Source organism: Salmo salar, chromosome 14 (genome assembly GCF_965601325.2).
Source record: "Salmo salar chromosome 14, fSalSal1, whole genome shotgun sequence".
NCBI classification, from domain to species: Eukaryota; Metazoa; Chordata; class Actinopteri; order Salmoniformes; family Salmonidae; genus Salmo; species Salmo salar.
In genome coordinates, this window is record NC_138304.1 from 23,302,005 (window position 1) to 23,319,053 (window position 17,049).

At 40.7% G+C, this 17,049-nt stretch overlaps 1 protein-coding gene across 1 annotated transcript; it reads left to right on the top strand.

Moving 5' to 3' along the window:
* Positions 1-703: 703 nt before the first annotated feature.
* On the top strand, positions 704-5,462 carry LOC123726575 (uncharacterized). Its single transcript, XM_082960677.1, has 6 exons — positions 704-719; positions 830-1,124; positions 3,145-3,200; positions 3,300-3,328; positions 3,395-3,469; positions 4,432-5,462. The coding sequence occupies exons 1-6, from the start codon at positions 704-706 to the stop codon at positions 4,840-4,842; spliced, it is 882 nt and encodes a 293-aa protein (XP_082816803.1). The 3' UTR covers positions 4,843-5,462.
* The last annotated feature ends 11,587 nt before the right edge of the window (positions 5,463-17,049 follow it).

Sequence of the window (17,049 nt, forward strand, 5' to 3'; positions counted from 1 at the left end):
TGTGAACGTTTATCGTGAGTAATTTAGTAAATTCACCGGCAGTGTTCGGTGGGAATGCTAGTCACATGCTAGTCACATGCTAATGTAATAAGCTGGTTTTTGATATAAATATGAACTTGATTGAACAAAACATGCATGTATTGTATAACATAATGTCCTAGGGTTGTCATCTGATGAAGATCATCAAAGGTTAGTGCTACATTTAGCTGTGGTTTGGGTTTATGTGACATTATATGCTAGCTTGAAAAATGGGTGTCTGATTATTTCTGGCTCGGTACTCTGCTGACATAATCTAATGTTTTGCTTTCTTTGTAAAGCCTTTTTGAAATCGGACAGTGTGGTTAGATTAATGAGAGTCTTATCTTTAAAATGGTGTAAAATAGTCATATATTTGAAAAATTGAAGTAATAGCACATCTAAGGATTTGAATAACGCGCCACAGGATTCAACTGGCTGTTGAGCAAGCGTCCCACCTAGCCCATAGAGGTTAAATCGGGTATGTTTTTTATCCGGCCGTGCAAATACTGCCCCCTAGCCCCAACAGGTTTTAAAGCAATTTGTAGGTACACTTTTAGGTAAACTAAGCAGAAATTATCAACTGAAAACCTTGCAGATGAAGTTGGTTTGGAGTATTCCGCTTCTGTTGTACTATTAGTCAGTTTGACTTCCAACCCCAGCGATGTTGTTCATCTGGTCAATTATTATGTTCTCAGTAATAGGTAAGTTATGGATTTCAAAGTAGTGTCTTGTTGTCTGTTTTGAAAATTACAACAATACAAGTTTATTTCAATAAAAAAATTACTCAATGTTCATCTCTTCACATTTGCAGGTGGCACCTATGAGCAGACTATCGAGCCAAACCAACATGAAGTGCATGGAGAGGAGGGTTACAATGTTCAACTTTCCTGCAACTACTCCTCAGCATACCGTGTACTGTGTATCCTCAGCATACCATGTACACAGTATCCAGAATCAGCTCCCCAATTCCTCCTCTTCATCCTGCACTCCACTGGGACTGGACAGAGAGCTGATTCTCTTGACTCTCACTTCTCTGGTAAACTGAACAAAGAGAAGACCCGTGTGGATCTGGAGATTTCCTCTGCTGAAGTGACAGACTCTGCTCTGTACTACTGTGCTCTATGTATGAGCGGCATAGGCTAAGATGCAATATATAATATATAACACAGTATATACATATGAGATGAGTAATGCAATATAGGTAAACATTATTAAAGTGGCAATATTAAAGTGACTAGTGTTCCATTTATTAAAGTGGCCAATGATTTCAAGTCTGTATGTAAGCAGCAGCATATATGTGCTAGTGATGGCTGTTTTACAGTCTGATGGCCTTGAGATAGAAGCTGTTTTTCAGTCTCTCTGTCCCAGCTTTGATACACCTGTACTGACCTCACCTTCTGGATGATAGTGGGGTGAACCGGCAGTGGCCTGGATGGTTGTTGTTGGCCTTCCTGTGACATTGTGTGCTGTAGGTGTACTGGAGGGCCGGTAGTTTGCCCCCGGTGATGCGTTGTGCAGACCACACCACCCTCTGGAGAGCCCTGCGATTGTGAGCGGGGCAATTGCCGTACCAGGCGGGGATGCAGCCCGACAGGATGCACTCAATTGTGCATCTGTAAAAGTTTGTGAGGGTTAAATGTGACAAGCCAAATCTCTTCAGGTTCCTGAGGTTGAAGAGGCGCTGTTGCACCTTCTTCCCCATGATGTCTGTGTGGGTGGACCATTTCAGTTTGTCAGTGATATGTATGCCGAGGAACTTAAAACTTTCCACCTTCTCTACTGCTGTCCCATCGATGTGGATAGGGGGGTGCTCCCTCTGCTGTTTCCTGAAGTCCATGATAATTTCCTTTGTTTTGTTGACGTTGAGTGAGAGGTTGTTTTCCTGACACCACACTCCGAGGGCCCTCACCTCCTCCCTGTAGGCTGTCTCGTCATTGCTGGTAATCAACCCTACTACTGTTGTGTCATCTGCAAACTTGATGATTGGGTTGGAGGAGTGAATGGCCACACAGTCATGGGTGAACAGGGAGAACAGTAGGGGCCCGAGCACACACCCTTGTGAGGCCCCAGTGTTGAGGATCAGCAGGGTGGAAATGTTGTTTCCTACCTTCACCACCTGGGGGAAGTCCGGGACCCAATTCCCAATTGCACAGGGCGGGGTTGAGACCCAGGGCCTCAAGCTTAATGACAAGCTTGGAGGGTACTATGGTGTTGAATGCTGAGCTATAGTCAATGAACAGCATTCTTACATAGGTATTCCTCTTGTCCAGATGGGATAGGGCATTGTGCAGTGTGATGGTGATTGCGTCATCTGTGGACCTATTGGGGCGGTAAGCAAATGGAAGTGGGTCTATGGTGACAGGTAAGGTGGAGGTGATATAATCCTTGACTAATCTCTCAAAGCACTTCATGATGACAGAAGTGAGTGCTATGGGGCGATAGTCATTTAGGTTGGTAACCTTTGCATTCTTGGGTACAGGAACAATGGTGGCTATCTTGAAGCATGTGGGGACAGCAGACTGCGATAGGGAGAGTTTGAATATGTCCGTAAACACACCAGCCAGCTGGTCCGCGCATGCTCTGAGGAAGCGGCTAGGGATGCCATATGGGCCGGCAGCCTTGCCAGGGTTAACACGTTTAAATGTCTTTCTCAATTCGGCCATCGAGAAGGAGAGCCCACAGTCCTTGGTAGCTGGCCGAGTCAGTGGCACTGTGTTATCCTCAAAGCGCGCAAAGAATGTGTTTAGCTTGTCTGGCAACAAGACGTTTGTGTCCGCGATGTGACTGGTTTTCCTTTTGTAGTCCATGATTGTCCGTAGACCCTGCCACATACGTCTCGTGTCTGAGCCGTTGAACTGCGACTCCACTTTGTCTCGATATTGATGTTTGCCTGTTTGATTGCCTTGTAGAGGGAACGACTACACTGTTTGTATTCTGCCATATTCCCCGTCACCTTGCAATGGTTAAATGCAGTGGTTCGTGCTTTCAGTTTTGTGCGAATGCTGCCATCTATCCACAATTTCTGGTTAGGGTAGGTTATAATAGTTACAGTGGGTACAACATCTCCTATACACTTCTCGATAAACTCAGTGACCGTCTCGGTGTACATGTCCATAATATTCTCAGAAGCTACCTGGAACATATCCCAGTCCGCGTGATCAAAACAATTTTGGAGTGTACAGGTGAGCATTACAACATGTTGTAAGTGAGCCTGTATTGTTGATGGAAGTTCCTTTTTTTAACTTCTGTCAATTTATTTCGTTTCTATATTCTCTTTACAGGACAGATTGCTGGGGATCACATTACTCCTGTAAAGAATGAAGTGATCAGTACAGACGGAATACCTGTGACTGAGCTGCTCATTTGATATAAGCAGAAAAAATATATTTACCTTTACTGGTACCGGCATTATTCTAACCAGGCTCCTCAGTTTCTACTGTATAACAATCTGGTCTAAGATACCTTTTTATTATTCTGTATGTAAATCTGAGATATCCAATATGTAGTATAAATTACGAATTTGCAAAACGTACTATATGTTATGAATTTGCAAACGTAATATATGTTACAAATTTTCAAAACATTCGATATTTTACGAATTCTAGTTAGGTGGCTAGCTAGGTTAGGGTTAGGGGTTAGGGTTAAGTTAAGGGTTAAGTTTAGGAGTTAGGTTATTGGGTTAAGGTAAGTGTTTGGTGAAGGGTTAGCTAAGTTGTTGCAAAGTACCAAAAATCGTGTAAATAATTGAAAATGTGTTATTAGTTCAAATGCTATATTTGTCCCTGATGTGATTCAAACTCACAACTTTTTGGTTCACGTTTTTGGTTCACGTATTTTAATATACTTTATGTACAGTAGTGGACCTGAATTACAAACTCCGTAGGTTACATGAGTGTTTGTACATGAATTATAATAGAATATCTGTATGTTTTTAAACTTTATTATTGTTATTTTTTTATAAATGAATCATACTTACTTCATGGAACATTTAAGTCATTGTAAATTCCATTAGGCTAATCATATCATATGAGTTAGACGTGTAGGCTTTACACTTTGTCTAATGTACTGCAGAGAGTGCTAATGTAATATTGACGAGGTTATTTTGACTCATACATTTCTATACAATCTTACCTCTCTCTGAACAGGCTCCTCCTTCATGTCTGTCACTTGATGGTGATACACAGGCTGAGATGGACATGGAAGAGAGAGAGAGGATCTCTACCTCTTACTGTAACTCACAGTCACTCTCAGTGTGTTCTGTATAACCATGGTACTCTGTCTGATCATCTGGCTGGTTCTTGATGTATTCTGCTTCGGTATGATGGAACCTTTTCTCTCATTGGTTAAATAATCATCATCTATGTAATTTCAACTTTCATCATCACTCACTTTATCTTTGTTTGTCTTCCAGAGTGTACAGGAGACCATGTTCACCAGCAACCAGGAGGTGTGATTGCTACAGAAGGAGGACTGGTAACACTGAGTTGTCAATATAACACCAGTGCTGATAATGCATATCTATATTGGTACAAACAAGAAGCAAATGACTTCCCTAAACATATGCTGAGTCGTTTTTCTTTTGGGTCTGGAGACAATGCTGCAGGGTTCAAGGAGAGATTCAATGCAAGTCTAAATGCCAAGACACAATCAGTCCCCTTGACGATCCAGAGGATGCAGCTGTCTGACTCCGCTGTGTACTACTGTGCTCTGAAGCCCACAGTGACAACAGGATATACAGCCCCCTTACAAAAACACTGTTTGTGCACGTGGGTGCGTGTGTACAGGACTTTGTGTTTTTTTAAGTCACTGGGAGGTGTTATATAATTGAGGTAAAGGAAAAGAAATGCCTTTTATAGCTGACAGTGAGAAACCAGGGGAGTCATTCTATCATAACAATACTTGTGTTCACTGTTTTCACTGTGTCAAATAATACTTACCAGCATGTTACTAGGATACATTTCAATATTTGCACTAGTGGGTGAGTTTGATACTATTCTTCATATCCAAACACATATCCAATGTAGTTACTTGAGAGTGGAGGATCTTTTGTCAATTTTTAATACACAAAATAAAGATTTGAATTTCCTGATAATAATTCCTGTTTTCATAAATGTTTTCCAGGTGGCAGTCATGGGAATGACATCACTCCAACAACAGATAGGATGTTTGGGTTGGAGGGTGATGTCATAAATCTGTCCTGTAACTACTCCTCTGCTAGTACTCTCCAGTGGTATCAACAGTACCCTGGATCACCTCCCATCTTCCTCCTCCTCACTGGAGTGTCCTCAAACCCCTCTGTAGTGAAAGCTAAACCTGAACAAAAAAACAGTGTAAAAAGCTATCAAGCTCATTTTGAATTTCATCATTACCTTGAATAGACAAAACACAAATACACTGAAAAATATATATTTTTTGATTTTCAGTGAACAATAATAAAATATAAAATACAATTTTTTAATGGCTATCTGATGATGTTGCTGATTGATACTTTAGATTGTAGATTTAAACAGGAAAACAACATAAGCTGTGAATGAATGAACGCCTCATGTTGAATGTCAACAATATCCTTGGTAGCAGGAAAGGGGCAGAGTCAAGTGCAGGAGACTGAGGTCCGTTAACACAGATGTTTTTTTAAACACTGTATAAATAAGGTAGCCACAAGGCAGGGTGCGCAAAACACAGGATAGGAGAACAACTCCAAAATTCAAAATGCACGGGGCGCAGCCTGGCAATCCCAATGTATGATCCAAAGTACGCTGCGTAGTAAAAGGCAGCGCAAAATACCAACTGCCACTCACACATGACATTAAATAATCCCGCACGAATTCCCAAACAAAAAGACAAACTAAATACCCCCCACTAAATGACTAACAAGGAACAGGTGCGGACCTAGACAGACAAAACCAAAAGACACAGAAACATAGATCGGTGGCAGCTAGTAGGCCGGCGACGACGACCGCCGAGCACCGCCCGACCGGGGAGGGGCGCCACCTTCTGTGGACACTGTGACATTGAATAAATGAATATTTTACATTTTACATTTAAGTCATTTAGCAGACGCTCTTATCCAGAGCGACTTACAAATTGGTGCATTCACCTTATAATATCCAGTGGAACAACCACTTTACAATAGTGCATCTAAATCTTTTAAGGGGGGGGGTTAGAAGGATTACTTTATCCTATCCCAGGTATTCCTTGAAGAGGTGGGGTTTCAGGTGTCTCCGGAAGGTGGTGATTGACTCCGCTGTCCTGGCGTCATGAGGGAGCTTGTTCCACCATTGGGGTGCCAGAGCAGCGAACAGTTTTGACTGGGCTGAGCGGGAACTGTGCTTCCTCAGAGGTAGGGAGGCGAGCAGGCCAGAGGTGGATGAACGGAGTGCCCTTGTTTGGGTGTAGGGCCTGATCAGAGCCTGGCCTAAAATCAAGAAAATATATGGATATAAATAACACAGTTTTATCTAATATCCAATAGAGGGAGACTAAGGTAATCATATTTCAATGCAGCCTGGCATTTTGAGGATGTGACAGTGGAATCAAGCAGCAGCAAGAAGTCTGCTGTTACTTCTGCTCATCTGACAACTCTCTGTATTTTGGGGTGGGGCTTCAAAGGTTTGAGAAGAGATGGTCCATTCAAAACTAGATGGAAGAGGATGTTACTTTAGTATACACAAATCTTGCTGTGCTGTGTGCTATGATTTTAACTTTCAGTTTCATCCAGAAATGTCAATCCCCACATTAATTTTGCTTCTAGTACTTGCATGTAAGTAAACTACTTTAATCATAAACATTTTTATCGGTGTAATTTTAAATCTAAAGTGTTAATGCAGTGAAAATAGATCTATAAAAGAGTAATAATAGAAGAATAACATATTTTGCATCTCTTGCAGGTGACAGTAATGGTCAGACCATTGAGCCAATCAGAGAGGAGGTGTATGCTCCAGCAGGTAGCAATATTACACTTTCATGCACCTACTCATCTGCAGTCTCTCTTCAATGGTATCTCCAGGACCCTGGATCACCTCCTCAGTATATACTGCTTATCCTGCATGGTGCTGGGTCTCCATCACGGGCTCCAAGTCTGGATCCTCGACTGTCAGTCAAACTAAATGATGAGAAGAACCGTGTGGATCTGGAGATCTCCTCTGCTAAAGAGAAAGACTCTGCTATGTACTACTGTGCACTGACGCCCACAGTGAAAGGAAACCAACAAACGCTGTACAAAAACCTAACCTGACACATTCTATACGTACATGACATGACCTACAGGAGATGATACATCTGAAGATTTTTCTTTTTGACAGGAAACCTGGTGGGAGTGTTTAAAAACCTACGTAAAGAGGAGGAGCAACATTGTATACGCCTAGTTATCATTTCAAAGTCATAGCAATGTTTTGGCTTTGCTGTTTTCTAAATAACACATTTATGTCTGTTCTATAACATAGACCATGATGCTCCTGTTATATTCTACTGATTTCAGCCCTTGTAGGTGATACTTTAGAGGATGATATTACTCAAACCAGTCCTGAGGAGTATTATTTAGAGGGTAGCAGAGTTAAGAGCTCCTGTAACTATACAGTAAAGGCTAATAATCTCCAGTGGTACAGACAGTACCCTGGATCAGCACCCCAATTCCTCCTCTACACTACAGTCGCTGCAACTCCACGTGTAGTGGAAGCTACTCCTCCATACCCAAGAATGACTGCTAAACTGAACGATGAGAGAACCCGTGTGGATCTGGAGATTTCCTCTGCTGTTGTAACAGACTCTGCTCTGTACTATTGCGCCTTGCAGCCCACAGTGGCAGGAAACCCAGAAACCCTGTCAAAAAAACCTGACAGCTCATGATAAACTCCTCTTATTCATATTTTAGGGCAGGGGTGTGGCTTACTACTGTAGGTAAAAACAATTTTTATTTGACTTTGTGTAGCGACAGGTTAGTAAATTACTGTATTCCTGTCATTCTATTAAGTACATTTTTAGACTAATGTATAGTTTATCAGTATTATTGGATTTTTGAGTAAATTCCAAGATCTTTAATCATTTAAAATACATCTACCTTGTGATTTATCCAACACCTCTTCACATTAGCAGGTGACAGTGTAACGGTTGACGTAAGGATTGGACCAAGGTGCAGCGGGAACGTGTATACTCACCTTCTTTATTAAATTAAAGGAAGGAAAAACAAACAAATCACATATACAAAACAACGAACGACACTAAACAGTCCTATCAGGTGCACAGACACAAAACAGGAGACAACTACCCACAAACCCCCATAGCACAAACACCCCTATACATAGGACCTTCAATCAGAGGCAACGAGGAACAGCTGCCTCCAATTGAAGGTCAATCAACAAACCCCAAACATAGAAATAGAAAGACTAGACATGAACATAGAAATACGCTAACGTAGAACATAGACCAAAAACCCTGGAACACTCTAAACAAACACCCCTCTTACATAAGCACATAGACCAACAAACCCCGAGACACTCTAAACAAACACCCCCTGCCATGTCCTGACCAAACTACAATAACAAATAACCCCTTTTGCTGGTCAGGACGTGACAGACAGTTTTCAGCAGACTATCCAGCCAAACCAACATGAAGTATATGAAGAGGAGGGTGGTAATGTTCAGCTATCCTGAAACTACTCCTCAGCATACAGTGTACTGTGGTATAAACAGGATCCAGGATCAGCTCCCCAATTCCTCCTCTTCATCCTCCATGCCTCTAGGACTGTAGTGAGATATAAACCTCACTATATTTTAAAACCCTTGCTTGTCACAATTGCATGTTCTGTTTGTGCTTCTTGTAATAACAATTTGCATTTATTTTACATGAACAGACTGTGGTTTTCCAAAGTGCATGCAGGCAGAGTCAACTGTATTTATTACTAAATTGTGTATAACAATAAATAATACAGGGCTAATAAACAATTTAATATGTTCCCTTGAGGCATTTACTTTAAAGGCTGAAGCAGTGCATCAGACACATACAACAACACAGACACTTTAATAAAATCAACACTTGAAATGTAATTAACTGTCAGAGTGCATTTAATAACTATAATAGTATAAAAACAGTGCCAAGGGTTGGTCAACGTTAAGGTCGGCTCTAGCCCAATTCTAACCCTAGCTTCTTGTCTACCTACTGAATTGACCATAACCCTGGTATTAACCCTAACCCTAGCTTCAGTTGGCACAAATAATGAAACACATTAGGAGAAGCAGGATTATGAGGCTGGCAGTTTTCTACTTGATTAACTCCATGCAGGAGTAAGAGGTTTATTTTATGGACCAAATAGAAAGACAACAACCCATGTGTAATAGGATACATGGTGATGCCATTGACCATTGAAAAATAGGTGTCAGGTTGTAGAGAATCAAAGGACCATGAATATAATAAGAAACCTTAGGTGTGGGCTTAAGGCCGGTAGCAACCACTGTAGAATGTCTGGTCAGAACAAGGATAAGGCGGATGTCCAGGTTAAGAGGAGTTTAATGGAAGAAGATGTCCACATTCACACATGTCCACATGTCCACATTCACACATACATCTGACCACTCATGGTTCAGATAACTGAGAATTGTGTCCTATGTGTTAAGATGCACACACAATTAAACATCAGACATAGAGGGATTCAGTCCACAGGAGGAAAAGTTCAGCAGGATGGAAAACTGTGGAAGTGCTCATCAGGATTGGAAAAGCACGTTTCTGACCACACATCGTGCTGGGGTCATAGATTAACTGAAACTGAAGTCCCGGAAATCAAGGCCACTGATAGGCTGAACGAGATGTGGTGATAAGTATTTGACCAATTAGACACTGACAAAAGAGTGGGTCCTATGAATGGGAGACTAAGCTGCCCGACTAGAACTAACCAGAAGGGAAGGCTAGAATCGGCTGACGGAAGCAGGTTGTTTTAACAACCATCATTAACGTTAATGTGCACTGAGATGACAGGAATGATGATCATGGATGCATCCCATGTTAATCATTGGTATCAGTCATAAAACCAATCGTCAGTTGACTTGATTACTGTTTTAAATGCATAGTAAGGATAACTATTTGTGGCATTGGGCAGCATAGCCCAGGTCTATATTGGACTGGATCATAGGCTACTGTCATCTGTGCCTTCCTTTCTGATTTTGTTACAAACCTTTACTGGATAAATGATTTTGTTTGTCATATGAGTTCAATTTGGCCTGAACATAAAATATATTTCTCCAACGCCCATAACAACTGACAAATTTGAATTTTCAAAGGACTTGGAGAAGAAGATAACATTATTTAAAGGAGCCACTTCATTGTACCAAATATATCACATTTAAAAAGGAATCCCTTTTGCAGTTCAACTAAACAATTGAAAATACCATAAGCTCCTCCCCTACTGCAGAGCCCCACAATTATGAGACTTCACAGCTACAGTGGATGGAACATAACGTCTTTAACCTCTTACATCGAGACGTTCCGCTAGCGGAACACCTGCTCCAATATCCAATGATGGGCGTGGCGTGAAATACAAATTCCTCTAAAATCCGAAAACTTCCATTTTTCAAACATATGACTATTTCACAGCATTTTAAAGACAAGACTCTCGTTAATCTAACCACACTGTCCGATTTCAAAAAGGCTTTACAGCGAAAGCAAAACATTAGATTATGTCAGCAGAGTACCCAGCCAGAAATAATCAGACACCCATTTTTCAAGCTAGCATATAATGTCACAAAAACCCAGAAGACAGCTAAATGTAGCACTAACCTTTGATGATCTTCATCAGATGACACACCTAGGAAATTATGTTATACAATACATGCATGTTTTGTTCAATCAAGTTCATATTTATATCAAAAAACAGCTTTTTACATTAGCATGTGACGTTCAGAACTAGCATACCCCCCGCAAACTTCCGGGGAATTTACTAACAATTTACTAAATTACTCACGATAAACGTTCACAAAAAGCATAACAATTATTTTAAGAATTATAGATACAGAACTCCTCTATGCACTCGATATGTCCGATTTTAAAATAGCTTTTTAGTGAAAGCACATTTTGCAATATTCTAAGTACATAGCCCAGCCATCACGGGCTAGCTATTTAGACACCCGGCAAGTTTAGCCTTCACCAAAATCAGATTTACTATTACAAAAGTTTGATTACCTTTTGTTGTCTTCGTCAGAATGCACTCCCAGGACTGCTACTTCAATAACAAATGTTGGTTTGGTCCAAAATAATCCATCGTTATATCCGAATAGCGGCGTTTTGTTCGTGCATTCCAGAAACTATCCGAAATGGTAAATCAGGGTCGTGCGCATGGCGCATTTCGTGACAAAAAAAATCTAAATATTCCATTACCGTACTTCGAAGCATGTCAACCGCTGTTTAAAATCAATTTTTATGCAATTTATCTCGTAAAAAAGCGATAATATTCCGACCGGGAATCTCCTTTTCGGTCAACAGAGGAAAAAACACAAAGACGGGGGCGGCCAGTGCATGCGCCTAAGCCCACAGTCCCTTGATCGGCCACTTGAGAAAGGCGATAATGTGTTTCAGCCTGGGGCTGGAATGACGACATTCAGGTTTTTCCCGGGCTCTGAGAGCCTATGGAAGACGTGGGAAGTGTCACGTTAGAGCAGAGATCATTTGTAATGGATAGAGATGGCAAAGAAGTTCAAGAAATGGTCAGACAGGGTACTTCCTGTACAGAATCTTCTCACGTTTTGGCCTGCCAAATGAGTTCTGTTATACTCACAGACACCATTCAAACAGTTTTAGAAACTTTGGAGTGTTTTCTATCCAAAGCTAATAGAAAATACTTATCCTAAACAGGTTAAGAGTCCACTGTGGCAACAGGATATACAGCCCCCTTACAAAAACATATAGAGCTACTCAATGACAATACACCTTTCTGGACAGTATACATCACCACTTTGAAATTATATCCTTCTCTCTACCTCCCTGATACTACCAAGACTACCGTGGCAGATGATGATAATCACACTGATGATGATGATAATGATGATGATAATGATGATGATTTTATAGTAAGCAATTGTTGATGCCAATAAAGCTCCCTCTTCCAATTCAGTACTAAATGTAGATTTAAGAGACATTAAAAAGATATTTCAATATCTCATGGATTACAAAATATGCATTTCTTTCATAGAATTCATCGGTAGGAGACAAAACCAATACTCAGTATTGTGTACAGAGTAATGAAAAAGGCAGCATCAACCATAATGGGGACACATTACCAAGTGAGTGTTGCTTTCTACTCTGGGATGACTTGTCTATTTTAGCATCCCCTCTGTGCTGTGTTGCATGGTCTAGGCCTGTGCTGCCACAAAGACAGGAATCAAGAGAGCACCAGATTCATACAATCTTACATGTGTTTATGCTCTTGCTCTTGCTACAGTATCAGAATACAGCGAACAGTAGCTGAGGTTTGATCTTCAGTGTAAGACTGTCATGCAGAAATGTCTAGTTCTTCTTGTGGTCTCAGGTAAATGTATATATATACAGAGCATCACTTTTAACATGAGAAGCATTACTAGAATAGAAAATGATGCTGCTACCATTAGATGATATGTTACAGTGAGACAGAATGTTATGTACAGTATTTTCATTAGAAATGTATTGTTCTGTTTCTGTCTACAGTACTAAACACAGCTCTCTACGACTGTTCTTTTGGGAAAGCACGCACATTGCTTACATTTTTCTTTTTCTTGATGGATCCTTCTATCCTGGCGGAAACTGTTTCCAGATCAGAACTATATTTCAGATACACTGAACATGTTTATAGGCTAACAGAGTGATTGTGGATACACCTGTTCATGTTCTCTCTCCATTCAGGAGTGATTAGTACAGCAGCCTATCAGTAGCAGCACTAGCGTAAAGAAAAATACAATATTTAACCTCTGTAGTGGATGTGACATTGTCAGGTCTGTCAGCTAATGTGACACAAAGTGACACACAGAGGAACACTTCAGAGGAAACTGAATGCATGCCAACATCAGTCTGACGATGGTTAAACCAAATCATATGAAAATGCATTTTTCTTCCTGTTATTCATTCACTTCAGAAGATCCTCTTAAAATGAGTTGTGTTGTGTTTAGAGGAGGAGCTAGTATGAGAATGAAAAGGAGACACTCAAAATGACATGAAGGTCTTTCCTCAGTGCATTGTAAGCTTGTCTCTCTAACATTAACCATGCTGTGCTGGTTCACCTTGTTATTTTTAACATTTGTGGGTAAGTTAAATACATTTAACAGTAATGATCATGTGTAATTACTTAATTACAAGCTTGGAAAAACAACACACAAGCTTTGACCAGAAAAAATATAACTTTTATTTCAAGTCAGTTTTCTGCAGGCGATAGTTGTGTGGATGGAATTTTCTCCAACAGTCTTGAGGAGGATGTGATACATGGTGGCAGTGTCAAGCTTTCCTGTAACTACACATTATCTGGTGGAGGCAGTGTCTTATGGTATCACCAATATCCCACATCTGCTGAGACAATAGTTACTTCTGATCCACCTTATCCTCAACTGTCAGTTAATGTTGACAAAGTGGCTGAACGTGTGGATCTGGAGATCTCCTCTGCTGAAGTGACAGACTCTGCTCTGTACTACTGTACCCTGGAGCCCACAGTGACAGGAAACCCAGAAACACTACAAAAACCGTACTGTAATAAAGTCCTACTATTAAACACCATGTAATAGGTAAGCATCTGCATACAAATAATCAGAGACCATGTTCATGATGATCCATCAATTAAGCCATATATGTTCATCACAGATTATAATGTTGATGTAATGTGGGTCAATTTACTGAATAGGAGAAGTTAAGATGAGAGGTGGAGAGATGATTCTCCTCTATCTGACTGGAACTTCAGTTCTGCCTCCTGATAACACACTGTTACACCTATTACCATGTTTCTCTACCCAGTGTTTCTCCTCTCTGCACTTGTTGGTGAGTATTAGTCTGACATTACATACTTTTACTTTTTTTAAGGTAACTGTCAAGTGTTATTTGTAAATAGCACTTCCTAGAAGAAATGTAAATGACTGATTATCTTTTCACTTGTATTGAATATGACACAGAGTATGTAATAATAACCAATGAAGTGAAAATGTTTATCTAAACTTAACTTTATACAGGAGGCAGTTATGAGAATGACATAAGACCAACAGAGACATAACATGGCATGGAGGGAAGCAGTGTTACTCTGTCTTGCAACTACTCTGGCTTAGTAGTGTCACGACTCCCGCCGAAGTCGGCCCCTCTCCTTGTTCGGGCGGCGTTCGACGGTCGACGTCACCCGCTTACTAGTTGCCACCGATTGATGTTTCACTGTTCGTTTGGTTTTGTCTTTATTGTGTACACCTGTTTTTGATTTCCCCTAATTATGTTCATTATTTAAACCTCTGCATTTCCTGTTTGTCTTGTCGGTGATTGTTTCCTGTTTTGTGTGGTCGGAGGTGTTTCTCCGCAATATGTATTTTCCTAGGAGAAGATATATTGATTTTTCAAGTAAACACGTTTGTTTACATTGATCCCTGTGTCCTGCGCCTGACTCCTCTACTTCTCCTAAAGATAATCATTACAAGTAGACTATCTTCAATGGTATTGTCAATATGCCAGATCAGCACCCCAATTCCTCCTCTACACTACAGTCACCTCAAAGCCCTCTGTATTTAGAGCTGAACCTGATAACATTTGAATTTCATTTAATCTATCATTTGCTTTTAAAAAAAGTTTTAGATAATATATAATTATGTTTTACAGGTGTCTGTTCTGAACAGGTATTATCACCCTACACTGATGTAGAAGTGGCTTCAGAAAGGGACAGAGTTACTCTCTCTTGTAACTACACCTCTTCTGTTAATTCTCTTCTATGGTATCAACAACATCCCAAATCAGCACCACAGTTACTGGAAATGGAACATGTGCCTGCAAAAACACCACAGTTCACTCTTAATCATAACAAAAAAGCCAAACTTGTGGATCTGGAGATCTCCTCTGCTGAAGTGACAGACTCTGCTCTCTACTACTGTGCCCTGACGGCCACTGTGACAGGAAACCCAGAAACACTGCACAAAAACCTTCATATGTGATTCATACAATAACGGAGGGAATCTATTCCACTCCCCACCCACCCCCGATTCCCCCCAGTGGAGGGAACGAGAGATGCAGTATAACTGAAGAGAGGACAAATGAGAGGAAAGGAGAGATTGAGTATCTTTAGAGCAACTGTACTTTGGGGTGGAGCTTGTAGCGAAACTAAGCAGGAATGATCAACAGAAAACATTGCAGATGAAGTCAGGTTATGTTGTGCTATTAGTCAGTTTGACTTCCAACCCCAGCCATGTTGTTCATCTGGTCAATTATTATGTTCTCAGTAATAGGTAAGTTATGGATTTCAAAGTAGTGTCATGTTTTCTGTTTAGAAAATTACAACAATACAATTTAATTTTAATAAAATAATTACTCAATATACATCTCTTCCCATTTGCAGGAGGCAGTTATGAGCAAACTATCGAGCCAAACCAACAAGAAGTGTATGCAGAAGTGGGAAGTAATGTTCTTCTTTCCTGCAACTACTCCTCAGCGTACAGTCTACTATGGTATAAACAGTCTCCAGGATCAGCTCCCCAATACCTTCTGCTCATCCTACACTCCGCTGGGACTGGACAGAGAGCTGATTCTCTTGACTCTCACTTCTCTGGTAAACTGAACAAAGAGAAGACCCGTGTGGATCTGGAGATTTCCTCTGCTGAAGTGACAGACTCTGCTCTGTACTACTGTGCTCTGACGCCCACAGTGACAGGAAACCCAGAGACACTGTACAAAAACCTAACATCGCCTGAGAGAGTACTTCTACACTATAGTTACAGGTTTCATTTGACAATATTGCCATCAAGTGGAGTCAACATGCACCCATTCTATTGTGTCAAGAGGAGGAGCTTAGTTTCACAAATAACATGTCATGAGAGGAACTGAGTGAATGTTCCAAGAGAAGATCATTTAACAGAGAAGTCTCTGTCTAACACAATGAACACATTATGAACACGCACAAAATGCTAGCAATGGCTTAGCTAGCTTAATCGCTACTCCTGCCCAGTAACTAGAATATGCATATAATTATTGGCTTTGGATAGAAAACACCCTAAAGTTTCTAAAACTGTTTGAATGGTGTCTGTGAGTATAACAGAACTCATATGGCAGGCAAAAACCTGAGAAGATTTCATGCAGGAAGTGGCCTGTCTGACAAGGTGTCGTTCTTCTTGCCTCTGTTTATTGAAGACTGAGGATCTCTGCTATAACGTGACACTTCTTACGGCTCCCATAGGCTCTCAGAAGGCGGCAAAAAGCTGAATCGTGGCTTTGCAGGCTCTTGTTGAAAAAAAGTAGCGCGTTTCGGTAGTGGCTGGTTACAGTACTGTGAGACTCAGGCGCGTGCCCGCGTCGACCGAATGCTTTGTTTTCTTTCCTCTGTTTACCTAAACGCAGATTCCCGGTCGGAATATTGTCGCTTTTTTACGAGAAAAATGGCATAAAAATGGATTTTAAACAGCTGTTGACATGCTTCAAAGTACGGTAATGGAATATTTAGAATTTTTTTGTCACGAATTGCGCCATGCTCGTGACCCTTATTTACACTTCGGATAGTGTCTTGGAACGCACGAACAAAACGCCGCTATTTGGATATAACGATGGATTATTTTGGACCAAACCAACATTTGTTATTGAAGTAGCAGTCCTGGGAGTGCATTCTAACGAAGAACATCAAAGGTAATCAAACTTTTGTAATAGTAAATCTGACTTTGGTCAGGGCTAAACTTGGTGGGTGTCTAAATAGCTAGCCGTGATGGCTGGGCCATCTACTGAGAATATTGCAAAATGTGCTTTCACCGAAAAGCTATTTTAAAATCGGACACCTCGATTGCACAAAGGAGTTCTGTATGTATAATTCTTAAAATAATTGTTATGTTTTTTGTGAACGTTTATCGTGAGTAATTTAGT